The sequence below is a fragment of the Camelina sativa genome, chromosome 14 (assembly GCF_030686135.1).
Source record: "Camelina sativa cultivar CO46 ecotype springtype chromosome 14, ASM3068613v1".
Taxonomy (NCBI): domain Eukaryota; kingdom Viridiplantae; phylum Streptophyta; class Magnoliopsida; order Brassicales; family Brassicaceae; genus Camelina; species Camelina sativa.
The window spans coordinates 85869-110033 of NC_141893.1; the positions used below are offsets into that span (position 1 = coordinate 85869).

A 24165-nucleotide genomic window follows, 5' to 3' on the forward strand; every position below is an offset into this window, starting at 1 on the left:
TTAGCTATCAAGAACAAACATAATTTGGAAGTAATAAATCACACTGACTTAAAGATAAATAAATTCATATCACGGATGAAATAACTCTTGTGATATAACTTATAGTAGTATATTTTTAGATCAAAATGCTCTTATTACAACACTACTACAGATAGAGCCGTCAAGCCGGTTCATAATTTAACCGGGCCGGTACAATGATCCTCCTCTGGTTTTGATGGTTTAGAGAAGAAAGTCTCCCCCTCGCTGCATCAGAAAAAAAAAAAAAAAAAAAGAAAAAGGTCGGAGAGAAGAATCGGATGATGATGATGATTAGGTGGAGGAGGAGCTTGGCCTCTTCGACCTCTCTTATCTCAAGAGGCTTATGGGCCTCCCTCACTTTCCCTCTTTTGAAGGCAAAGGCAAAGGCAAAGGTAAGCTCCCTGAGGTTGAGTCCGAGCATCCTGACTGCTTGCTCCTCGTCTTCCCAAACGGAACTAGCAGAGATATCATCATCGACTTAGACTACCTCGGGATTAGCTCTGCCATTAGAGACTTCCCAACTAGTCTAGATTGGATTGGGAAGCCCAATGAGCTGAGTAAAGAGCATTTTTGCTGGGACATCATCTATAAGACTGCCAAGGCTGTAGAAAAGCCTCCATCCATCTCCACCACTTCTATTGATGCTTCTTCCTTCAGAAGCAGCAGCGCTCTCTTCAGCCAGGGTTCATATCACGAGTTAACGGCCAGGCAAGTTGTTAGGAAGAGAAGAAGTGCTGTTGATATGGACGCTGTTACTTTTATAGACAAGTCTGCGTTTTACCAGTTATTGTTGCATTGCCTTCCTTCTGGCTCCGTCCAGCCCCAAAGGCAAAGGGATCAACTTGCACTCCCGTTTCGAGCTCTTCCTTGGGATACTGCTGAGGTTCATCTTGCCTTGTTTGTCCACAGAGTTTCGGGTTTGCCAAAGGGTTTGTATTTCCTAGTCAGAAACGAGGATCATCTCAGCCATCTCAAGACTGCTACGAGGCCTGATTTTGAGTGGAAGAAACCGGATGGATGCCCCGGTGATCTTCCTCTGTACAAGCTCACCGAGGGTGATTGCCAGAAGCTGGCCAAAGGACTATCATGTCATCAGGTACGCCGATGATTTCAGTAATCCTTTCCTTACTAAGGCATGATATAATAAGTTGTATCATGGTGGCAGGACATTGCAGGGGATGGATGCTTCAGCTTAGGCATGATAGCTCGGTTTGAACCGGCGCTGCGGGAGAAGGGCTCATGGATGTATCCTCGACTCTTCTGGGAGACGGGTGTTGTTGGCCAAGTTTTGTACCTAGAAGCACATGCAATGGGGATCTCAGCTACCGGGATTGGGTGCTATTTCGATGATCCGGTTCATGAGATCCTCGGGATTAATGACTCTAGCTTTCAGAGTCTGTACCATTTCACTGTCGGAGGTCCCGTTGTAGACAAGCGGATCATGACTCTTCCTGCTTATCCTGGTCCTACCACTACCGATGCCTAGATCATCATCATATACTCTCTACTCCGGGTGCGGTGAATCAGCCTTCATTTTGTAATCTCGTGCCACGTTTTAGATCCATAATAACTAGTTAATCTGTAATAATTTGGTCTATCAAATAGAGACTATAACTTAAAGTCTATCTAAATGATTTTTGGTCATTTTGCTTCCAATCCTAGTTTAATAAGATGATATTGTAGTTGGATAGTTTTCCTCAGATGAATTCATGCTGTAATTAAAGCCTAGAAGATTTTTTGGATTTTGTTTTCATAAAAGTATCCGTAACAATAGAAATACTAGTGTTTTTCCTTTATTTTATTCTTGATAAGAAGAAATCTAACAATGCTTAGATGAGCTTAAGTTAATGTAAAAATCTAGAAAATATAAAATTAGAGAAATCTAGAAAATTAAAATTTTTTTTTTTTTGTAGATAAGTTTTTGTCAAGAAATCCAATATATATATATATATATATACATATCATAGAAATGGAGAAAAAGAAAAAGACAGATTAAAAAGAAAAAAAGAAGGGAAAGCTTAATTTTGGGGGTGAGGTTTTGCCATGGAAATGCAAAAGGAAAAGAGAAAAGCTTTACCGATTCTTCCCGTTGATTTAGAGATAGAAATACTGTCAAGATTGCCTGCAAAATCTGTGGTGAGGTTTCGTAGCATGTCGAAACTGTGGTCATCCATCACCACCACTCCCCATTTCATCAAGTCTTTCAATGTCCACTCGTCTGCTCGGCCGTCTCTTCTGCGTGTCTTAGAAGATGGGATGGAGCGGGTCTTCTTCTCGTTCCCCTATCACCAGGACCCCCAAAACCGTTACACTCCGGTGGAAAAATATCATATGCTGACCTCCTCCGAACTTGTAGGTGCTTTCGGTGGAGATCATCCCTTCCCCTTTCCCATCACCTATAGAATTTTAAACTCTATCAACGGCTTGATGCTCTCTACTAATAATATATATACCATCACCGTTTGGAATCCGTCCTTGAGACAACATGTCAAATTACCGGAAATTAAATTCCATTTCGACTCCCCACTACTATGCTATCTCGGATACGATCCCATCGACCAAAAGTATAAAGTGTTGGCTATGTCTTGTAATAAATATTCTCCGGGCGGAAACATTAGAGTTCTTACGTTGGGAGCTCAAGAATCGTGGAGAGTCATCAAAGTTCCCTCTGGCATTTCCCAAGACCAAGACGACATACCCTTGAAACACTCCATCAAGTCGGGTGTTATATATAGTGAGAGTCTTGTCCAAGGTGGAATATGCATCAACGGAGTTCTTTATTTTCATGAGATCCTTAGTAATTTTATTATGAGTTTTAATGTCAGATCAGAAACATTTGATACAATCAAAAAACCCGATGGTGCATGTGGTCGTCTTGACAGATATGTCATCACATATGCTCTGATAAACTACCAAGGAAAGTTAGCTTGGATTTGTTGTCGCAGCAACAGATTATGGGTTCTTGAAGAAGCCAAAAGCAAATTAGATTGGTCGTTGAGCTACTTAAACCCTCTTAATCGTGATCCTTCCACTGATGATGATGATCAAATGATTCACTCCTCCAAACACTATTTTAGTGGTGTCACTCATGCGCATGAAGTTATTTATATGCCTAAAAATAAAAAGAAACCGTTTTGTGCTTTGTATCATGATCTCAAAAGTAACAGCACAAGACAAGTTGCTTACCAAGAAATTAACCACAAGTGGTCTTACTGTGATGACTATGGGAGTCCGGGCTTCAAGGAGATGTTTAACTATGACTATTTTCCCAATCACATCGAGAATATAATGTCTCTGAAGAGCCTTGGTTTAGCTGATTCTTAAATGTATAATGATTTTTATTAGTTTCGCCTCTATCATATGTATTTGCTTTTCTTTTTTATTTTGTTGTCCAAAAAAATCTCAAGGGTTATATATGTTGTATGATCCTTACTGATGCTTTAAATGAATTAAACTATGACAAATCTTTTGCCAACTCAACGATAGCTATATAAATCGATACTGAAAAATAACTAACAGCAGAACTGAATCAATAAATAGCCAAAAAAGGTTTAAAACAAATTACTAGAAGCTAGCTTCTTCAATCTTTTCCATTAAGTCGACATAACAGGGGATCCAAATGAAGAATAAAAAATAAAGAAAATAAGCAAAAGGTGAGGCTTTGGGGGTTCAAAGAGATGCAATAACAACAAAAAAAAAAGTCTTCTCCTTAAACTATCTACTCACCTGATCCCAAGTCTTGTCTCTGGACAAGTGTATATATGCTGGTTTGCTTATCCACTCTTCTTTCAATTGCAACAATATTAGTTTTTTTTTTTTTTTTTTTCCTTCAACTAAAAGTATTTTGAGACGTAATCCGTGTCAAATTCACCAGTATTGTGGTTTGAAGGGCTGAGCAGGAGCCCCTGCTATGTCTTTTTCCGACAGCAATTTCAGCTTCTGCGACCACATTTTAAACAGTTGGAAGAATCTCTTAGATATGATTTTTGCCTTTAGCCAATCATCAACTGTTAAAAGGTATATATATATATATATATATATGTTACCGTGATGTACTGTGGGGGATCGTCGAAACTAGTGGAGCCTAGTACCACTTCTCTCCTCAAACTGCTTGTCAACTTGTGGCAAACTCGGAGCTGTCAAAAAAGTTTAGTCTCATCACTTGTTTTTTATCCAATGTTGTTGACACAAGATTTGATAAAAGAAGCATATATAGCATTCACTAGAGTAAATATAAACCTTTTAGAAGAACTTGATTCTTTATTATAATTTCAAGATGAGATTACACTCTAAGAGGACAATGCCTTATATAACAACAAAGAGAACAATCTAGAATAGATGAGTCATTGTATCAGCTCTCATGACAGCTGTGATCAACTACTCTTCATCCTTATCTTGCAGTGCACCAAATCGGTTATGTAGTAGAGGACTTGCAGGTACAGTCTTTGGCATGACTTGAGAGTGTTGACCAGCTTTTTTTTATTGGGCTTCCTCCTTGTTGGATTATCTTATGGCCCAGCTCACATGTATCACTTATATTCTCCCTCAAACTTGTGGTGGGTGGAACACCAACACCAAGTTTGTGTCTTAGATGCTCAAACTCACGCCTGGGCAAAGATTTTGTAAAGATATCTGCGAGTTGAAACTGAGCTGGTATGTGTTGTGTTTCAATGTGTCCCAATGCTACTTGCTCTCGAATGTAGTGGAAGTCAGTGTCGAAATGCTTTGAACGTTTGTGAAGAGCAGGGTTTGTACTGAGATACACTGCAGAGAGATTGTCGCATTGGAGCAAGGTTGGAAACTGTTGAGATATCCTGAGATCACGCAGTAGGAATGATAGCCAGGTTATTTCGTGAGCTGTATCTGTTAATGCCCTGTACTCTGCTTCAGTAGACGAATGCGACACTGTTTCTTGCCTTCTAGCAGACCAACTGATCAGGTTTGGACCGAGAAGAATGCAGAATCCTGTTTTGGAACGACGAGTCTTCTTGCAACCAGAGTGATCACTATCACAAAACGCTGAAAGAGACAGATTAGAACTCTTCTTTATGGACAAGCCCATTTGTAACGTACCTTTAATGTATCGCAAGATTCGTTTGAGCAGACCAAAGTCAGAGATTGTAGGTTCATGCATTCTTTGACACACAAAATTTACTGCAAACTGAATGTTAGGTCTTGTGATTGTGAGATATTGAAGCTTTCCCGCAAGACTTCGAAAGTAAGTAGGCTCAACAAAGAGTTCAGAGTTCATCTTGTCAAGATTTTGTGGCAGTGGTGTTGGCATGGGATTGCAGTCGGACATACCAGCCTGATAAAGAATGTCTTTTGCATAAGCTGCTTGATGGAGAAAGAATCCGTCCTTGCACTTTTGGATTTCAACACCAAGGAAGTAGCTGGGAGCTCCAAGATCTTTCATAGAGAACCTTTTATTCAGAGATTCTAACAGAGTGTCGACTAGACTGTTATCACTTCCTGTAAGAAGCATGTCATCAACGTATAAGAGCAGAACCAGAGACTTACCATTTCTGTGATAGGTAAACAGAGATGGATCAGATTTGCAGCAAGTGAATCCAAATTCAATCAAATATTTGCTGAAAGTATCAAACCAGGCCCTCGGAGCCTGTTTTAGGCCATATAGAGCTTTTGTGAGTCGACACACATGAGAAGGTCTCTCCTTATCAATGAAACTGGGAGGTTGGAGCATGAATACATGTTCTTTTAATTCTCCATGAAGAAACGCATTAGAAACATCAAGCTGTTTGATGTCCCAATCCTTAGCAACCGCTACATCAAGCACCATGCGAATCGTTGTTGTTCTTACAACTGGACTGAATGTCTCCAGATAATCTAGACCTTCCTCCTGATCAAAGCCCTTTGCAACTAGTCGAGCTTTTAGCTTGTCCACAGAACCATCAGGCCTAAGTTTGGTTTTAAAGACCCATTTGCAACCCAAGATGTTCATATCCTCTGTAGGCTCTGTCAAGTCCCAAGTATGAAGCATGTGTATTGTTGTGATTTCGTCATGTGCTGCATCATTCCAGCCTGGATGTGCTAGAGCTTCAGTAATGTTTTTTGGTTCTTTAGGGACAAATCATGAGGTAAGGACATATCTTGGATTCGGTTTGTGAATGCCTACTTTTGCTCGAGTAGTCATAGGGTGATCATTAATCTCTTGTGGCTCTTCTTCTTGATTTTCAAGAATTTCTTCTTCAATAGCTGAACTCTCAGTGTCTTCTCCTGTCAAATCGTCATTTTCACTTGGCAAATTATCAGTTTCACCAATGTTCGTAGTTATATCATCAGGTTCTGAACCTGTTGTTGGTGTACTTCCTCATGATGGATAGACCAGAGACTGAACCGGAGCATGAACAGATTGTTGAGGTGGTGATGCTGCTTGCCAAGCTTGAAGCAAGGGAGTTTGATATGTTGGAAGCAGATGGTTGTATTGTTGTTGAAAGGGGAAGCAACTTTCATCAAAAACAACATGTCTCGAGATGTAAACTTTTCCTGTTGGAGGATATAGGCATCAATATCCTTTATATTGAGTATGATAACCCAGAAAAACACACTGCAAAGACCTTGGATCAAATTTGTGATTTGCCATAGGTCTAAGACAAGGATAACATGCTGAACCGAAGACTCTCAATATCGAATAGTTAGGTTTCTCTTTGAATAGAACTTCAAATGGACTGCAGTTGTTCAGTGTTGACGAGGGTAGAAGGTTGGTGATGAAGCTGGCTGTGAAGAATGCCTCAACCCAGTGATGTAGAGGAGTGTGACTGTGAAACAACATAGTGAGGCCTAACTCAACTAGATGTCTGTGTTTTCTTTCAGCAATTACATTCTGCTGAGGAGTGTAGGGACAAAATATTCTGTGAACTATCTCATTTTCTGAGAGAAACTGTTTAAGAGCATTGCTTGTAAACTCTCCTCCTCCATCACTCTGAAAAGCTTTCATCCTAGTCTTGAATTGGTTTTCAACCAATGATTTTGAATATAGAGATGAATTCATACTTTGCTTTCATAGGATAGAACCAAGTAAATCTTGAGAATTCATCCACAAAAACTGCATAATATTTAAACCCTTGTCGAGATACAACTGGAGAGGGTCCCCAAAGATCACAATGAATTCGATCTAGGGGACAAAAAACTCTTGAATCCGAATCAAAAAAACTGTAATCTACTATTCTTCCCCATCTGGCAAGGCTCACAAATGGAGGTTGTTCTGCTCTTATTGATGTTAACTTCCTTGCTGTTCTTGAGGTGTTGGAGAACCTGAGAATTTGCATGTCCAAGCCGATGGTGCCAAGTATCTTCAGAGGCTGTACATTGTCGATTTGAAAAGAGTGCCACAAATTCTTGATTCTCCAAAGTGTATAACCCTCTATTTCGTGGACCCTTTGCTACCACCTTCTGAGTTGGTATGTCAACAATACAGACCTTATTAGAATCAAACCAAACTCCACAAGGCAAGTCATCACACAATTTAGATACAGAAATGAGAGATTTTTGCATATCTAGGCATACCAACACGTCTTGTAGCGAGATCTTACCTGCAGAAGAGGCAATGGTAGCGGATCCAAAATGAGTTATAGGTATGAAAGTGCCATCTCCAACCTGAACTGTGTCATTCCCATTGTAAGTTGAAGCAGACTGCAGATTATTGGTCGAGGAAGTGACATGAGCAGTGGCTCCAGAATCAGTGACCCAGTCATTACCATCAGAGATTTGCAGGGAGGAAAACACTTGAGCTACGTTAGGTCGTTGATAATTGTGATCAAAGCGATTCCAGCAATCAGACGCAAGATGTCCTGTTTTACCACAAATCTGACATATTGGACGTTCACCAACAATCAAGCAAAGGCTTGAAATTGCAAACGAGGCGGTTGTGGAAATGGCATTGGAAGCCAATTTAGGTTGCATCAAGCAATGGGGAAGGCCAGTGGAAGACATCACTCACATTGTCTACGTCTCCTCGAGCGAGATCCGATTACCTGGTGGGGACCTATACCTCTCAGCGAAGCTAGGCCTGAGGAATGACGTGAACAGAGTGATGCTCTATTTTCTGGGATGCTACGGAGGTGTGACTGGCCTCTGCATGGCCAAAGACATTGCTGAGAACAACCCGGGAAGCCGTGTTCTGCTCACAACCTCTGAAACCACCATTCTCGGGTTTCGCCCACCAAACAAAGCTCGTTCGTACGATCTAGTTGGAGCTGCTCTGTTTGGAGATGGTGCAGCTGCTGTGATCATCGGAGCTAACCCGAAAGAGTGTGAAGCTCCTTTCATGGAGCTGCACTATGCTGTTCAGCAGTTTTTGCCAGGGACACAGAACGTGATCGACGGGAGGTTGTCAGAGGAAGGCATAAATTTCAAGGTAGGACGAGACCTCCCGCAGAAGATAGAGGAGAACATAGAGGAGTTCTGCAAGAAGCTGATGGGAAAGGCTGGTGATGAGTCGATGGAGTTCAATGACATGTTCTGGGCTGTTCATCCAGGGGGACCTGCGATTCTGAACCGTCTGGAGACAAAACTAAAGCTGGAGAGAGAGAAGCTGGAGAGCAGCAGAAGGGCGTTGGTGAATTACAGGAACGTGAGCAGCAACACGATACTGTATGTGATGGAGTATATGAGAGATGAGCTGAAGAAGAAAGGCGAGGCCGCACAAGAGTGGGGACTTGGCTTAGCATTCGGACCTGGAATCACCTTCGAAGGCCTTCTCATCCGCAGCCTCACCTCTCCCTGAGTAATTGTGGCGAAACAAAATACTTACATATATATGTAATTTTACATTTGGTTACATATATAAACTTATTGTAAGCATGAAATGAGTATTGTTAAATTAAACCACATCTATACAAGATGCATGTGACTAGGAATGTTGGAAAAAGTCAGAAAAGTTGCAAACACGTGTCATAAAAGAAAGGACTCAGCTACTTGGAACCACAGAAACAAGAAGACACCAAACCCATTACTTCCACTAAAAACAAGGGCTCATTCTCCTTTTTAATTCACGCAGAGACACTTTGGCAGAGAGAGACATCGACGAACCATGAACTCATCGTGCATTTATTTCGTCATGTTCAGTCGAGGACAACACGATGAGGACAACATGTCGACACGTCGACCATGGAAGAGGCCGGATAGTCATCATCATAAGCATCTTAACTTGTCAGCAAACGAAGACGAAGAGCTTGCCAACTGTCTTGTGTTGTTGTCCAACTCAGGGGAAGCGCACGGAGGAGATCATCATCATAAACATGGACATGGTAAGGGGAAAACCGTCAAAAAGCAAAAAAACCGCTCAGGTGTTCCAATGCAAAGCTTGCAAGAAGTTGTTTACGTCGCATCAGGCATTGGGTGGACACAGGGCAAGCCACAAGAAAGTGAAGGGCTGTTTTGCCTCTCAAGATAAAGAAGAGGAAGACGAAGAGGAATACAAAGAAGACGATGACGAGGAGGAAGATGAGATGGAGGATGAAGACAAATCGACGGCTCATATCCCAAGAAAGAGATCCAGCAACACTCACGAATGCACCATCTGCCATCGCGTCTTTTCATCGGGACAGGCCTTAGAGCAAACCCATTGCACATCCTCAAATTAGTGTCTCTAACTTTTAATAACATTAAAAATAATATTAATCTAAGTTTAGATCTTCATCCCATTGTTTTTAGTTTTTATCCTCCCATTGCACATCCTTAAATAGTTCAGGATCAAGGCATCTTCTTGAATGGTTTAAAGCTTGAAATGCAGGAGTTGGTTTATATGCTCAAACATCAGTCCTTACCAGAGATGATTGATGTTGCTCTATCCATGGAATCTAGTACATTGATGAAGGAGACATCTATGGTTGCCGACACGACATTGATTAGTCCGCAGGAAATCATTTTTGTTTCAGAGACAAAGCAAAACAGTGAATTAAGGGAAGTGAATTCAGTGTTAGACCATCAAGAATTTGTGGTAAAGGATGATCTGTCTGATGATCAGAACTCAATTCAGAGAGAGGAGTTTATTTTTGTGAAGAATAGGTGTCAACACCGTGAATTGATTTGTGAAACTTCATCGGTTACAACCATGGATCAACAGCTACCAAGTAGAAAAAAGCAGAGGAAGTGTTTCAAATCTTGGCGTTTCAAGTTTAAAAGTGGAGTAAAATTCAAACTACAAGACATGTACTAGATACATTTCCACACTTGATGGGTATTCAACAACATACAGAGAGAAACGTAAGAAAAATTGAAACTCACGTTTGTTGATCTTTAAGCATTGTTATTCACTAGCAAAACCTCTAAGTTCTAACCACAACACAATGCCTACTTCTCCAAAGTCCACCGTACCGCTAAACCGGAACATTCAACACAATACTCATCAAAGTCTCTGTACCATTAAGATCAATCGAAGAAGCTCCACTACGCTTATCATGCCAATCAACACTCATGCCAGTGAGCGTGTTGTGGTGAGGCTTGAGGAGTAAAGAGAGAGGTGTCGTCCATGTTTCTTTGTTTGGATCATCCTCCACGAGCTTCTCTGCGATTGAGTTCAAGCTTTCTCGCGTGAATGCGTCTTTGTCCTGAACCAAAAAAAACTCTTTAATCATCGGTGTGATTTTCGCAGGGTGAAATTTTGAAACAGAAATTAAGATTTTGATCGAATCACCTGAAATAGATTGTTGAGGGAGTGCAAAAGGCAAAATTGCAATCTTTGTCGTTCGTGATAGATCTGAGATTCGGATTCCGCCATCTTCGGGAACCTCCCGGTAAAGAAAATTAGTTTTTGGATCAATTGTTTCTGGAAACTGATCAGAACTCCGATCGTTTTGATTTTCTTGTTTTTGATTGAATCGAAAGAGAATGAGAAGCAAAGGAAGAAAAGAGAAAGAAAAAAAAACGTAACCAATATAATACTAACACGTATGGTGTCTCTGAGGATCTAAATTGATCTGCGCAGAGAGCCGGATCTGAAAAATATTCAGATTAAAACTTTATTTTTTTTTGTTTATATTACTAAAAAATAAAAGATATCCCGTGAGGATGTCCAATGGGAATGCTCTTAGGAGGCCACAAGAGATGCCATTGGCTGACACCTTCCAATTATCTTCGTATGACGACGTCGTCACTCCACGATTCGGCCGGCAGACCTCAGGCCTTAGATCAACCATCTCTCGATCTCAACTTAGCTTGCCAAGAGTACTCCGTCGATCCAACGGCCATGAGCGTAGGGATGATCGAGAGAGATGGTGGTGGTGGCAATAATCAAAACGCTACTTCATCTTCTTCATGGTTAAAACTCGCTAGTGGTGACTGGTCTTGACGACTGACTAAATTAATTAATTCATTAAGTTGCTAATTACATATATATATATATATATATATATATTCTTTAACTTTCATTCGTTTATAATGATGATCTTTACATACAATTAATTAAGTCAGTGCATGAATTTATATATATATATAGACTTGTATGGATTTTATATGAATTACACTCTTTACGCCTTTTGCTATACTACTGTTTTAACGAGCCATAAGTTGTGCTCTAAACCCAATATATTTATGTACTTGTTTAGCTATCAAGAACAAACATAATTTGGAAGTAATAAATCACACTGACTTAAAGATAAATAAATTCATATCACGGATGAAATAACTCTTGTGATATAACTTATAGTAGTATATTTTTAGATCAAAATGCTCTTATTACAACACTACTACAGATAGAGCCGTCAAGCCGGTTCATAATTTAACCGGGCCGGTACAATGATCCTCCTCTGGTTTTGATGGTTTAGAGAAGAAAGTCTCCCCCTCGCTGCATCAGAAAAAAAAAAAAAAAAAAAGAAAAAGGTCGGAGAGAAGAATCGGATGATGATGATGATTAGGTGGAGGAGGAGCTTGGCCTCTTCGACCTCTCTTATCTCAAGAGGCTTATGGGCCTCCCTCACTTTCCCTCTTTTGAAGGCAAAGGCAAAGGCAAAGGTAAGCTCCCTGAGGTTGAGTCCGAGCATCCTGACTGCTTGCTCCTCGTCTTCCCAAACGGAACTAGCAGAGATATCATCATCGACTTAGACTACCTCGGGATTAGCTCTGCCATTAGAGACTTCCCAACTAGTCTAGATTGGATTGGGAAGCCCAATGAGCTGAGTAAAGAGCATTTTTGCTGGGACATCATCTATAAGACTGCCAAGGCTGTAGAAAAGCCTCCATCCATCTCCACCACTTCTATTGATGCTTCTTCCTTCAGAAGCAGCAGCGCTCTCTTCAGCCAGGGTTCATATCACGAGTTAACGGCCAGGCAAGTTGTTAGGAAGAGAAGAAGTGCTGTTGATATGGACGCTGTTACTTTTATAGACAAGTCTGCGTTTTACCAGTTATTGTTGCATTGCCTTCCTTCTGGCTCCGTCCAGCCCCAAAGGCAAAGGGATCAACTTGCACTCCCGTTTCGAGCTCTTCCTTGGGATACTGCTGAGGTTCATCTTGCCTTGTTTGTCCACAGAGTTTCGGGTTTGCCAAAGGGTTTGTATTTCCTAGTCAGAAACGAGGATCATCTCAGCCATCTCAAGACTGCTACGAGGCCTGATTTTGAGTGGAAGAAACCGGATGGATGCCCCGGTGATCTTCCTCTGTACAAGCTCACCGAGGGTGATTGCCAGAAGCTGGCCAAAGGACTATCATGTCATCAGGTACGCCGATGATTTCAGTAATCCTTTCCTTACTAAGGCATGATATAATAAGTTGTATCATGGTGGCAGGACATTGCAGGGGATGGATGCTTCAGCTTAGGCATGATAGCTCGGTTTGAACCGGCGCTGCGGGAGAAGGGCTCATGGATGTATCCTCGACTCTTCTGGGAGACGGGTGTTGTTGGCCAAGTTTTGTACCTAGAAGCACATGCAATGGGGATCTCAGCTACCGGGATTGGGTGCTATTTCGATGATCCGGTTCATGAGATCCTCGGGATTAATGACTCTAGCTTTCAGAGTCTGTACCATTTCACTGTCGGAGGTCCCGTTGTAGACAAGCGGATCATGACTCTTCCTGCTTATCCTGGTCCTACCACTACCGATGCCTAGATCATCATCATATACTCTCTACTCCGGGTGCGGTGAATCAGCCTTCATTTTGTAATCTCGTGCCACGTTTTAGATCCATAATAACTAGTTAATCTGTAATAATTTGGTCTATCAAATAGAGACTATAACTTAAAGTCTATCTAAATGATTTTTGGTCATTTTGCTTCCAATCCTAGTTTAATAAGATGATATTGTAGTTGGATAGTTTTCCTCAGATGAATTCATGCTGTAATTAAAGCCTAGAAGATTTTTTGGATTTTGTTTTCATAAAAGTATCCGTAACAATAGAAATACTAGTGTTTTTCCTTTATTTTATTCTTGATAAGAAGAAATCTAACAATGCTTAGATGAGCTTAAGTTAATGTAAAAATCTAGAAAATATAAAATTAGAGAAATCTAGAAAATTAAAATTTTTTTTTTTTTGTAGATAAGTTTTTGTCAAGAAATCCAATATATATATATATATATATATACATATCATAGAAATGGAGAAAAAGAAAAAGACAGATTAAAAAGAAAAAAAGAAGGGAAAGCTTAATTTTGGGGGTGAGGTTTTGCCATGGAAATGCAAAAGGAAAAGAGAAAAGCTTTACCGATTCTTCCCGTTGATTTAGAGATAGAAATACTGTCAAGATTGCCTGCAAAATCTGTGGTGAGGTTTCGTAGCATGTCGAAACTGTGGTCATCCATCACCACCACTCCCCATTTCATCAAGTCTTTCAATGTCCACTCGTCTGCTCGGCCGTCTCTTCTGCGTGTCTTAGAAGATGGGATGGAGCGGGTCTTCTTCTCGTTCCCCTATCACCAGGACCCCCAAAACCGTTACACTCCGGTGGAAAAATATCATATGCTGACCTCCTCCGAACTTGTAGGTGCTTTCGGTGGAGATCATCCCTTCCCCTTTCCCATCACCTATAGAATTTTAAACTCTATCAACGGCTTGATGCTCTCTACTAATAATATATATACCATCACCGTTTGGAATCCGTCCTTGAGACAACATGTCAAATTACCGGAAATTAAATTCCATTTCGACTCCCCACTACTATGCTATCTCGGATACGATCCCATCGACCAAAAGTATAAAGTGTTGGCTATGTCTTGTAATAAATATTCTCCGGGCGGAAACATTAGAGTTCTTACGTTGGGAGCTCAAGAATCGTGGAGAGTCATCAAAGTTCCCTCTGGCATTTCCCAAGACCAAGACGACATACCCTTGAAACACTCCATCAAGTCGGGTGTTATATATAGTGAGAGTCTTGTCCAAGGTGGAATATGCATCAACGGAGTTCTTTATTTTCATGAGATCCTTAGTAATTTTATTATGAGTTTTAATGTCAGATCAGAAACATTTGATACAATCAAAAAACCCGATGGTGCATGTGGTCGTCTTGACAGATATGTCATCACATATGCTCTGATAAACTACCAAGGAAAGTTAGCTTGGATTTGTTGTCGCAGCAACAGATTATGGGTTCTTGAAGATGCCAAAAGCAAATTAGATTGGTCGTTGAGCTACTTAAACCCTCTTAATCGTGATCCTTCCACTGATGATGATGATCAAATGATTCACTCCTCCAAACACTATTTTAGTGGTGTCACTCATGCGCATGAAGTTATTTATATGCCTAAAAATAAAAAGAAACCGTTTTGTGCTTTGTATCATGATCTCAAAAGTAACAGCACAAGACAAGTTGCTTACCAAGAAATTAACCACAAGTGGTCTTACTGTGATGACTATGGGAGTCCGGGCTTCAAGGAGATGTTTAACTATGACTATTTTCCCAATCACATCGAGAATATAATGTCTCTGAAGAGCCTTGGTTTAGCTGATTCTTAAAAATTCACTCAATTTATATCGATAATGATTTTTATTAGTTTCGGCTCTATCATATGTTTTGCTTTTTTTTTATTATTTTTTTATTTTGTTGTCCAAAAAAATCTCGAGGTTTATATATGTTGTATGATCCTTACTGATGCTTTAAATGAATTAAACTATGACAAATCTTTTCCCAACTCAACGATAGCTATATATATAAATCGATACTGAAAAATAACTAACAGCAGAACTGAATCAATAAATAGCCAAAAAGGTTTAAAACAAATTACTAGAAGCTAGCTTCTTTTCAATCTTTTCCATTAAGTCGTCATAACAGGGGGATCGAAATGAAGAATAAAAAATAAAGAAAATAAGCAAAAGGTGAGGCTTTGGGGGGTTCAAAGAGATGCAATAACAAAACAAAAAAAAGTCTTCTCCTTGACGTATCTACTCACCTGATCCCAAGTCTTGTCTCTGGACAAGTGTATATATATGCTGGTTTGCTTATCCACTCTTCTTCCAATTGCAACAATATTAGCTTCTTTTCTTCTTTCTTTTTTTTTTTTTTTTTGTCTTCAACTAAAAACATTTTGAGACGCAAGCCGTGTCAAATTCACCAGTATTGTGGTTTGAAGGGCTGAGCAGGAGCCCCTGCTATGTCTTTTTCCGACAGCAATTTCAGCTTCTGCGACCACATTTTAAACAGTTGGAAGAATCTTTTAGATATGATTTTTGCCTTTAGCCAACCATCAATTGTTAAAAGGGATATGGGGTTTATATATTTGTGTTACCGTGATGTACTGTGGGGGATCGTCGAAACTAGTGGAGCCTAGTACCACTTCTCTCCTCAAACTGCTTGTCAACTTGTGGCAAACTCGGAGCTGTCAAAAAAGTTTATTCTCATCAAATTGTTTTTTGTCCAATGTTTCTGACACAAGATTTGATAAAAGAAGCATATATAGCATTCACTACTCAGGTCTGATTTGTTTGAATGTATACCTCGGATCGAGTTGCCCCACCAATAATGAATACAAAGATGCGTTGGCCCAGCTTCTTGAAGTCCGTAGAAGCACTTTTCAACACTGAGTCACTGAGTGAGAAGAAAGATACCCCCCCTACTCTTAGAACAACCAAAAGTGGACAAATTTACAAAAATATGTAAAACAGAGAGCGTGCCTGGAGTATCCATCGTCAGAAGTCTGATTACGCGCCCATGTTGCAGTTCTTCTTGATCTCATAGAATGAGGGGTGGCTTTTCGATCTGGAACCGCTGTAGGAGCAGAACTCTTCCTGACTGATCCTGTTTTTGGTTCACTCTCCTCCTTATGACTTGATTGGTTCATACACAGATAGTCGCTTTTAGATAGATCGCCTTTCACGAGTTTCTCAAGCAGCTCCTGCAATAGCAACAATTAACATAATTAACAAAGGCTTAGCTGATCAGCCACTTCATGATTACATATAGTTTATAAGCCGGGGGGTGTTCTGTGTTCATCTATCTACCTCGAGCATGGGATAAAACCGGAATAGTTGCCATGTTTCTTCTTCACCAGATCGATCTTTCCTGTTTGCTTGTTTTGTCTATACCAAGTATGTAAAAGAGTACTCATAAAACCGTCTTCTTCTTCTTTTTCCATATAACAAAACTGAATCTTATACCTTTCCAGCGTCAAACTTGAGGGAGAAACTACCGGATTTAGCCTTGTTTTCTGGAGATCCAGCTATCAACTGCATGTTGCTTATAACCTTCATATCCACAGGAGATAATCTAGCAAGCTAATAATATCATTATATTTATTAGCAATCTGTTCCATGCGTCACAAAATCTCTAGCTATCACACAAATTAAAAGCTATACCTGCATTAGCTTTACACCCTTGTCACCTTCAAACTTCTCGGGGTACACTGTTGCATAAATCATCAATAGCCGTAATTTGTTTTCCGGGTTTGTGTCCTGTATTGTAAATATATGTGTAAGTAATTCCATAGGCTAAATCAATGCATGCGGCTATATATGTAGTAGTTTCTTGTCTATGCATATATGCTTCAAGCTTATTCACCTGATTTGTCCTCAGAAAGTTGATAACGTCCTTGGCAGCTGCGTCTCCGAAAACAAGATCTTGTTCCAGCTGCCCTAGATCCCGAAGTCCTGTGTCTCTGATTATTCTATTTATCTTTCCAGCTAGCTGAAGTTTTTATTATAAAATCAAACTGTCAGGATCGGAACCACACAATATTCAAATTTGAAATGGTGAGACAAACCTCTACATGAGTGGAGAGTTTGTCAACTTGTTCTCCATATTGCGGCAAAGCCTGAACTATTTTCTGCAGATCTCGTGTAGACAACTCGCTACCGTCCCTGGGTCACATTAGGCCAAGATGTTCATAATTAAACTATACATATCAAGCAAGTCTGTGTGGAATAACTTACAAGGAACTAACAAATTTCAAGATATATCAAACTTAACTTTCCATGGTATAAAAGTATAGTAATACGGAAAGATAAATTCGTAACACTGACTTTGATCTCATTTGTGCGGCTTTGTTCTTTGAAGCAAAGTTGGTCATTTTCTCATGCAAACGCTCGCTAGCCTAAAACCAAAAGACATGATGGTATATCAACCAACATGGGTGAGCTATTCAGTGAAATATATTCAAAGTTTACAGTTGTGTTATACATCTGCTATATGTGTGTGCCGAAGCTCGACCCACACTGGATCATGATCTTCAAGCACTATCTCCTTTTTCTCTGGAGGCCCACCAGTTTTACTGGGAACCTAGTAAGTAGCATATGGTAGAAAAGTTAGAAGGAGGGAAAAAGAGAGGAAAGTGAATATAGATAGAATAATTACCTCAATGACATGTTTATTCCCATCCATGTCAAGCAAATCATGACACATAGCATCATAGGTCCATTCGTGTATGATTGGAGCGATCTACAGTACAGTTAGACCTCACACTCGTTAGAGAGATTAATTAACAATATGGACTGTTAAGGGGTATCTGTAGTAGAGATGAGCCTTAAGAACCTGATCCACAGATCTATCCACAATGAGCAGCTCACATGTTTCGGTCTGGGGAAAGTTGGGAATGGCTTTAAATTTTGAGATACAGTCCCAAATAGCAGCAGCAAGCTTTGAAGGAACCAAGTCACGCGAAGCCGTGGACTTAGCAGCTCGATACCGAACAAAGGGTAGTTCCTAAAACACACAAATATGGAGGATAGATTGAAGAGATTATCCTACAAGACGCGTATGTATGTATGTATGTATGTATGTATGAATGTAAATACCTTTAATGAAGCAAATACGGTAGCAATTCTAGTAGCCATTACATTCAAACAGATATCAAAGTGGCGTGAATTCTCAGCATCTTCAGCATAGAGCGTTTCCAATGCTTGCTCATGATCAGTTAGAAATCCCTGATCGTAACAAGTAAGATCATCATTTATAATCAGCGAAATAACTAGCTAACTGTAGCCTACTTTTGCAGCTTCAGGAAATGCAACATAATTTGGTTATGCGTAAAGAAAAGTACGTACGTACCTGATTATCTATGGGGAAATACTCCATGTTCATCTGAAAATTGAAGTAGTAAAATATTAAGATGAGCGCAGAAGAAAATGTTAGGGGTACGTACTGTACATGGAGTAATAAAGGGAAGAAGGAAGGGATGATCATGATATATAGGATAGGATCTGTTAGTGACCTCTCTTAATGCACCAATGCGGGGTAACACGCTTGAATCACTTTTGATGTGATTGACCAATTCCTTGGGGATAGAGGAGCTGAAAAATATAAATGCCCTGAAGAAAACAGAGAGAAATCACATTGATATATATATACATATATTAATTGGTTGAAGAAAAGATGATGGAAAAAGGAATGTTGTTGTTGTTGTTACTTCCTGTACAAGGGCTCCCTGCCAGACATGTCGGAAAGAAACATAACAATGCTGCAAGAGAGCGGGGGAAGATGAGTCAAAGAGATGTATAAATCAGAATGAGAGGGGGAAAATGTATGTTACTTCTCTTTGGAAGGTTGCATAAAGTAGATGGCGTCCATGCCAGGCATTGGTTCCCTTCTCTTAAAAAGTTCTTCAACCACTGATGGAGGATGAGAAGTAGTAGTAAGTTAGTAAGTAATCAATCAATAAAGGAAAAAAAAAAACAAAAAAAGGAGAAGGGATTTGGTATATATATATATATTACAGGAAATGCCTTGATCAGTGATATCTGCCATCTTGCAAGACTGAGACATTACTTTGACCGTAACTCTATCCATTATTAGTATCTGCAGCACCGACACAACCAAACCCCTCTCCTTCCTTAGTTAGTATTTCAAAATCATCATTTCATATATATATATATATATATATGTGTGTGTGTATCAAAAAAAAAACAAACAAGGGTATAAGAGAGAGAGACCTTCCAAGCTTTAGAGTCCCCAGTTTTGGTAGATCCAAGCATTTCGTGTAGCAATCCTGAAACCACACACCCATTTATAAATAATAATTTTAGCCTAAAATATTCTCACCAAGAAAAAAAGAAGAAAATAAAAGGAAGGAAGGAGTCGAAGAAAGTGAACGTACGATCGCGGCTGATCTGACGAAAGAACTTGTAGGAATCTGCGCCATGAGAGGATGATGTCTCTGAATCGGAGAAGGACATAATTGAATTGCTCTGGTTAATCAATCAAAAACAGAGTAACGTAGTAGTAGGAATAGGAATTCTCTCAGCCAGCAGTAGAAGATGAATGAGACAGAGACACGCAGTGCGTGATTTCATTTTCTTCCATCATCATAGAGAGCAAAAATTGTTTTTTTGTATGGCTCAGCATACAATTTGGGACAACCAACCGAAACCAAAGCACTCACTCTATTATTAGTCGCTTCCCCAAATTTCTCCATTGTTAAATTAGCAGCAACAGTTACAGCAGCATCCCTTCCCTTCAACGAAACTTTGATCCTTTTATTGGAGCAGCAGCTTTCCTTCTTTAATGGGCTTTAAAAGGGCCTACATTTGGGGTATTATCATTTATCAGTGGGCTTAATGAGCCCATTAATCAGATTTCCTTTTTATTCTTCTTTTTTTTTTTTTTTTAAATCAATCATCGGAATTGCATCATCATCATCGGATGAAGGAACGAAATCAGAAAATAGAACAAAATTTGGGGGTTTAGGGTTCATCATCAATCTGCAATTTGAATCTGTCGAGATAACAACAAATCAAATCGAAGAAAAGAAAAGAAATGGGGAGTCTTGTAAAGGCGTATTATTATTGTCAGCAGCACAAGAGCGGCAGCAGCTTTCAGCTTCACCACCATTATTACAGCAGAAGAAGAACTACTTCCAACCTTCAGAACCCTGTTTCCCTCTTCGCCTTCACTTCTCCTTCCATTTCCTCTTCTTCTTCTTCTTCTTCTTCTGATCCCCCTTCTCCTTCTCCTTCGTCTTCATCTGCATCTCCTCGTCCTATTAAACACCGATTCGGCGGCGGCGTAGGCGGCCACTTCATCATTCCCTCGATCGCTGTCGCTGCTTCCGCCTGCTTCTTCCTCCGTCTGCACCTTAACCCTCCTATCATCACCTCCTCTCCCCTTGATGATTTCCAGCTCCAACTGGAGGAACCAGGTTCTATCAGAGAGCTCCCTCTCCTCCACCGCAATCATCATTATCTCCTCAAAGCTCTTCACTTTTACAAAGTCAAGCCAGGTACCGTCCTCAAACTCCTTGACGTTTACGACTCCGATAGCTACGACTCCTTGAAAGCCCGCATTCGTCTGTCCGCCGAGTGGTTGGAGACTGCCAGGAGAGAGCTCGATGAGGTTCTTGAGAGGGACCCTGCTCGGGTCATGGAGTACTCCCAGGTGGTTGATGAGCTGATGCAGATTCTCAGGGACATGGACCTCTACATCGACAAATGCCAAAAGGACAACGTCAAGGGTTACCTTCATTCCTGCAACCGGTTGCTTGCCCGTGTTAGGAGGATGGAGGCTCAGATTCTCAATCTCCTCAAAGAGTTTCACGACGACGAGGACCAAGGACCTGGAGGACAGACTTAACTAAGTTAAAGTGTTGTTGTTTAGGAACAAATAGGGGAACTTTTTGTTTCCTACATATATACTCATATATATATATATATATATATTACTTTTACTTTACTTTCATGTGGAATTGAGTTATGTTTTGGTTCTAATTAACTTTTCTATCTATGGTCGAGATTAGGATGGTAAACACTTGTTATGTTTTCCATGTGACAGCAATACGAGAGATTTCTTCCTTGGTTTCCCATAATTCTTAACATTGATCCCCTCATGATGATATGTGTAAAGTCAGTGGTGGACAAATTACTCAATTTTCCATACACGAATGTTTGTTTCATATACACAATTGCTCTTACTCTTCCATTATTTATTATTTTGTATTTGGTTGATATGATTTTTTTTTGCAGCTACTACTGGTCTTCTTAAGGTAACTTGTCTTTTCTTTTGGGAGGAGGTTTTTAGCTTAAACTTTCATATGATGAGCTCTGTCAAAACAGAGAATGCAGTTATAGGGAATGGATATTGCATACCTCTGGATCACGAAAAAACAAAACTTGTACTTACTGAATGAGATAGTAATCTTGTAGTGAATCGTCGTTATTTCTAAATGCATCGACTATAGAAAATGTGATGTTGGCTTTCTATGTATACAATGCCAATCCCAATGTTTATATAAAGTCCTGCTTTTGTGGGATCAAGCTAGTAAGCTTTTTCTTGGTCACTAGATGTTTTTCTTGGTTGATTCAATCAACGACGTACGTCCACGCCCACCCCGTCCTCTGCACCAAATCTCTCAACTTCCATCTCAAGCGGTGGCCATGACTACATCTATAACCGCCCCTTCTGCGTCCTTGATCGATCTTATCTCCATAATGTACATCATCGTCGATCGTTACATTTCTTTATAGTTTGATGAGCGGGTCTCTCGATCGGCATAATCACTTTCCAATATTATTTTCATTACTTTAGTACATAGAATCCACTTTTAATCATACACTTTATTATACACAGATATACTCATGAGTTCATACTTTCCATTTTAATTGTTTAAAAAAAAAATAAGAATAAGAATAAGAATAACAAAATCCTCTATAGGCTGTTTTTATTTCTCTCCTTGTTAGGGAATTGGAACAGGGGGGTTTCTATTTGTAGTTTTATGAGAGCAACTGTTTTGGATATGTTGGAAAAAAAAGTTAAATTTATAAAGATGGTGGACCTGCTGAGTGCTGATAGCCTGATACTGTCTTGGTTTGCAAAGGAAATGGCCAAAAGAGAGTTTTTTTTAACCAAGAATTACGTTGGACCAAAAATAAAAAATAAAATAAAAAAAGGGGCCACCGAATCATATTGCCGAAACTTTAAAAAAAAAGTACCTCAACAATAGGAAGTTTATTAATTTATATAAAATCATATATCCAATATGTAGTAATTAAGCATGTGACTTTTATATTTTGAGCGAGGTCAAATATTTGAATAACGTTTCGTATTCAAATATTTGAGGTCAAAAATAATCCCTGCAATTATAATATCATTCTTTTATTAGTTATCTCCTAACACGTACTACTACTTTTTCAAACATTTTAATGTTTAACGTAAACTCGCATGTGTATGTATGTATGATCGAGTTGTCAAATGTCACATGTTAGGAGATAGTACTCTAGAAGTGCTAGGAGATAACTAATAAAAGAATGATATTATAATTGCAGGGATTATTTTTGTCAATCAAGAAAAGAGACGCGTCTTCTATTTATATTTCCAATTAAGTATTTATTTAGAGTATTTTTCCTTTAGATGAAGAGTTTAAATACATGCAGTAAAAGTATTGTAATCTAATTCATGACATAATGATACGAGTATATTACTCTCTTGTACGGTAAAAAAGTTATGCACATGTAAAATAAAAGTTAAAACATAATTATATATCATCATCTGAATTAAAGTTATACAATCAAAAACAACAAATATACTGAATGCGTGATACAGAGAATAGAAGGGATGAATACACCACTGAATTTAAATTGTTATAGCAACGGAAAGATTCTAGTCATTAAAATATCCCCAAAATATCTCTTTTTTAATTAAAAATTTTAGGTAGGTCAATGACATTTGAAAAAATAATTTTTGACATAATGGTGGTTTGAACTCAGGTATGGGAAAGTCCTTCCTGAAGATTTTACCATCTGCGCTACTGAAATTTTATGCAAGTAAACATAAAAACACCTATTTAATTAGTTTACCCAGGTTACAATGTGTGTGCACCGTTAAGTACAATGTGTGTGCAATTGTGATCAAATTGAAAGAACAAAAGAGCTAGCTATCACTCCAATATGATTATTAATTACATCACTATCAATTAACAATTTTAACACAGCTATGCCTCCACTGTCTCTCCCAAATATCATTCGCTCACGTAACCAAGCGTAAGTTGCTAATCAATCTTGAACAACACCACTGGTTAATTAAACTTTTTATAAATAATAAAGTGATCTTGATTTATTAATAACTATTTCTATGTCGACAACAAGATTGAGAAATGGCATAAATTCGTGAAATTGTGTCACCAAGTTATCCTGTTCCTGATCGGGTTTGCCATGGTCTTTGTTCCACTTTACTTCGTAATTGAAACTGTTATTCGCAGTAACGACGTTGGACGTGATTCGGTTTTTGTTGCTATCATTAAGTTAATCGTAAGCTTTCTTCAAGATTTTGAGCACCATCTTGTTGAACCATTTTTCATAACAGCATTTATTTACGGCATAAGCTACACCGCGTCGGCCGCATAATGTTCATTTGCTCGTTGGTATATATGGCTCGATATATTTACCGTTGTAACAGATTTTTTCACATCATTTCTTTTGATATATCACATATGGCGGAATTTTGCTATCTCTACGGGAGTTTTATGCGAGGCTATTGTTGGGAAGTATTGAAATCTCCTAGACAAAAACATGCATAATGAGATTTATGAAAATAATACTCTTAATCACAAAGACATGAAGTAGGTTGTGTTTATTTTAATTACTTTTAAGACCTTTGAATTAATCATTTAGACGAGCAGACTTTTGCTGGGATAAAAAGGACAAGCAGTCTATTTTTTTACAAAGATTTCTAATGGCATGGAATGTAACCAACTTTTAATTGTTTTTTTTTCTTCCTAAACAAACTTATTTTCTATGAGGTGACATATATGTGTAAGTGGGGTATAATGTCATTTTTGT

The 24165-nt window shown here is 39.2% G+C and overlaps 6 protein-coding genes, 1 long non-coding RNA gene and 2 pseudogenes across 10 annotated transcripts; 7 read left to right on the forward strand and 2 right to left on the reverse strand.

Annotated features, from left to right (window-relative positions):
* Positions 1-242: 242 nt before the first annotated feature.
* LOC104738591 (uncharacterized) lies at positions 243-1662 on the forward strand. The gene is made up of 2 exons (XM_087484580.1): positions 243-1114; positions 1184-1662. Exons 1-2 carry the CDS (start codon positions 362-364, stop codon positions 1502-1504), a joined length of 1074 nt encoding a protein of 357 aa, XP_087340706.1. The 5' UTR covers positions 243-361; the 3' UTR covers positions 1505-1662.
* A 333-nt stretch (positions 1663-1995) lies between these two features.
* On the forward strand, positions 1996-3498 carry LOC109128620 (putative F-box protein At4g21240). Its single transcript, XM_019235391.2, has one exon. The coding sequence runs from the start codon at positions 2062-2064 to the stop codon at positions 3340-3342; it is 1281 nt and encodes a 426-aa protein (XP_019090936.2). The 5' UTR covers positions 1996-2061; the 3' UTR covers positions 3343-3498.
* A 70-nt stretch (positions 3499-3568) lies between these two features.
* On the reverse strand, positions 3569-4296 carry LOC104738590 (uncharacterized). Its single transcript, XR_759792.2, has 3 exons — positions 4258-4296; positions 4065-4154; positions 3569-3957 (listed from the first exon to the last, which is right to left on the reverse strand). It is a non-coding gene; the product is annotated as an uncharacterized LOC104738590 (long non-coding RNA).
* Positions 4297-7884: 3588 nt separating this feature from the next.
* Positions 7885-8779, forward strand: LOC104743089 (type III polyketide synthase A pseudogene; annotated as a pseudogene).
* A 101-nt stretch (positions 8780-8880) lies between these two features.
* On the forward strand, positions 8881-11329 carry LOC104738588 (uncharacterized; annotated as a pseudogene).
* Positions 11330-11823: 494 nt separating this feature from the next.
* LOC147927699 (uncharacterized) lies at positions 11824-13243 on the forward strand. The gene is made up of 2 exons (XM_087483383.1): positions 11824-12695; positions 12765-13243. The coding sequence occupies exons 1-2, from the start codon at positions 11943-11945 to the stop codon at positions 13083-13085; spliced, it is 1074 nt and encodes a 357-aa protein (XP_087339509.1). The 5' UTR covers positions 11824-11942; the 3' UTR covers positions 13086-13243.
* Positions 13244-13644: 401 nt separating this feature from the next.
* Positions 13645-14925, forward strand: LOC147927700 (putative F-box protein At4g21240). The gene has a single exon (XM_087484548.1). It carries the CDS (start codon positions 13645-13647, stop codon positions 14923-14925), a length of 1281 nt encoding a protein of 426 aa, XP_087340674.1.
* Positions 14926-15139: 214 nt separating this feature from the next.
* LOC104738596 (protein transport Sec1a) lies at positions 15140-19851 on the reverse strand. 4 transcript variants are annotated; one of them, XM_087484582.1, is made up of 22 exons: positions 19779-19851; positions 19494-19553; positions 19330-19385; positions 19114-19195; positions 18930-19008; positions 18807-18857; positions 18612-18708; positions 18449-18481; positions 18196-18324; positions 17933-18103; positions 17756-17839; positions 17582-17680; positions 17425-17495; positions 17166-17262; positions 16964-17089; positions 16762-16857; positions 16564-16680; positions 16408-16485; positions 16081-16301; positions 15904-15994; positions 15696-15785; positions 15140-15589 (listed from the first exon to the last, which is right to left on the reverse strand). In XM_087484582.1, exons 3-22 carry the CDS (start codon positions 19369-19371, stop codon positions 15518-15520), a joined length of 1926 nt encoding a protein of 641 aa, XP_087340708.1. In that variant the 5' UTR covers positions 19372-19385; positions 19494-19553; positions 19779-19851; the 3' UTR covers positions 15140-15517. The 4 variants fall into 4 exon arrangements, with proteins under 4 accessions (XP_087340708.1, XP_087340707.1, XP_087340710.1 ...); XM_087484581.1 differs by having other exon boundaries at positions 19494-19851; XM_087484584.1 differs by lacking the exon at positions 19114-19195 and having other exon boundaries at positions 19779-19840.
* A 159-nt stretch (positions 19852-20010) lies between these two features.
* On the forward strand, positions 20011-21189 carry LOC104738597 (uncharacterized). The gene has a single exon (XM_087484586.1). It carries the CDS (start codon positions 20153-20155, stop codon positions 20963-20965), a length of 813 nt encoding a protein of 270 aa, XP_087340712.1. The 5' UTR covers positions 20011-20152; the 3' UTR covers positions 20966-21189.
* The last annotated feature ends 2976 nt before the right edge of the window (positions 21190-24165 follow it).

What these genes read in the sequence shown, in the direction of transcription:
- LOC104738591 (XM_087484580.1), top strand. Translation starts at nt 362, where the DNA reads ATGGGCCTCCCTCACTTTCCCTCTTTTGAAGGCAAAGGCAAAGGCAAA. An exon ending in AAGGACTATCATGTCATCAG is followed by an intron (nt 1,115 to 1,183) that starts GTACGCCGATGA and finishes TCATGGTGGCAG; the next exon opens with GACATTGCAGGGGATGGATG.
- LOC109128620 (XM_019235391.2), top strand. Translation starts at nt 2,062, where the DNA reads ATGGAAATGCAAAAGGAAAAGAGAAAAGCTTTACCGATTCTTCCCGTT.
- LOC147927699 (XM_087483383.1), top strand. Translation starts at nt 11,943, where the DNA reads ATGGGCCTCCCTCACTTTCCCTCTTTTGAAGGCAAAGGCAAAGGCAAA. An exon ending in AAGGACTATCATGTCATCAG is followed by an intron (nt 12,696 to 12,764) that starts GTACGCCGATGA and finishes TCATGGTGGCAG; the next exon opens with GACATTGCAGGGGATGGATG.
- LOC147927700 (XM_087484548.1), top strand. Translation starts at nt 13,645, where the DNA reads ATGGAAATGCAAAAGGAAAAGAGAAAAGCTTTACCGATTCTTCCCGTT.
- LOC104738596 (XM_087484581.1), bottom strand. Translation starts at nt 19,572, where the DNA reads ATGTCCTTCTCCGATTCAGAGACATCATCCTCTCATGGCGCAGATTCC. An exon ending in ACTTTCTGAGGACAAATCAG is followed by an intron (nt 16,858 to 16,963) that starts GTGAATAAGCTT and finishes TTTACAATACAG; the next exon opens with GACACAAACCCGGAAAACAA. An exon ending in AGGGTGTAAAGCTAATGCAG is followed by an intron (nt 16,681 to 16,761) that starts GTATAGCTTTTA and finishes TGATATTATTAG; the next exon opens with CTTGCTAGATTATCTCCTGT.
- LOC104738597 (XM_087484586.1), top strand. Translation starts at nt 20,153, where the DNA reads ATGGGGAGTCTTGTAAAGGCGTATTATTATTGTCAGCAGCACAAGAGC.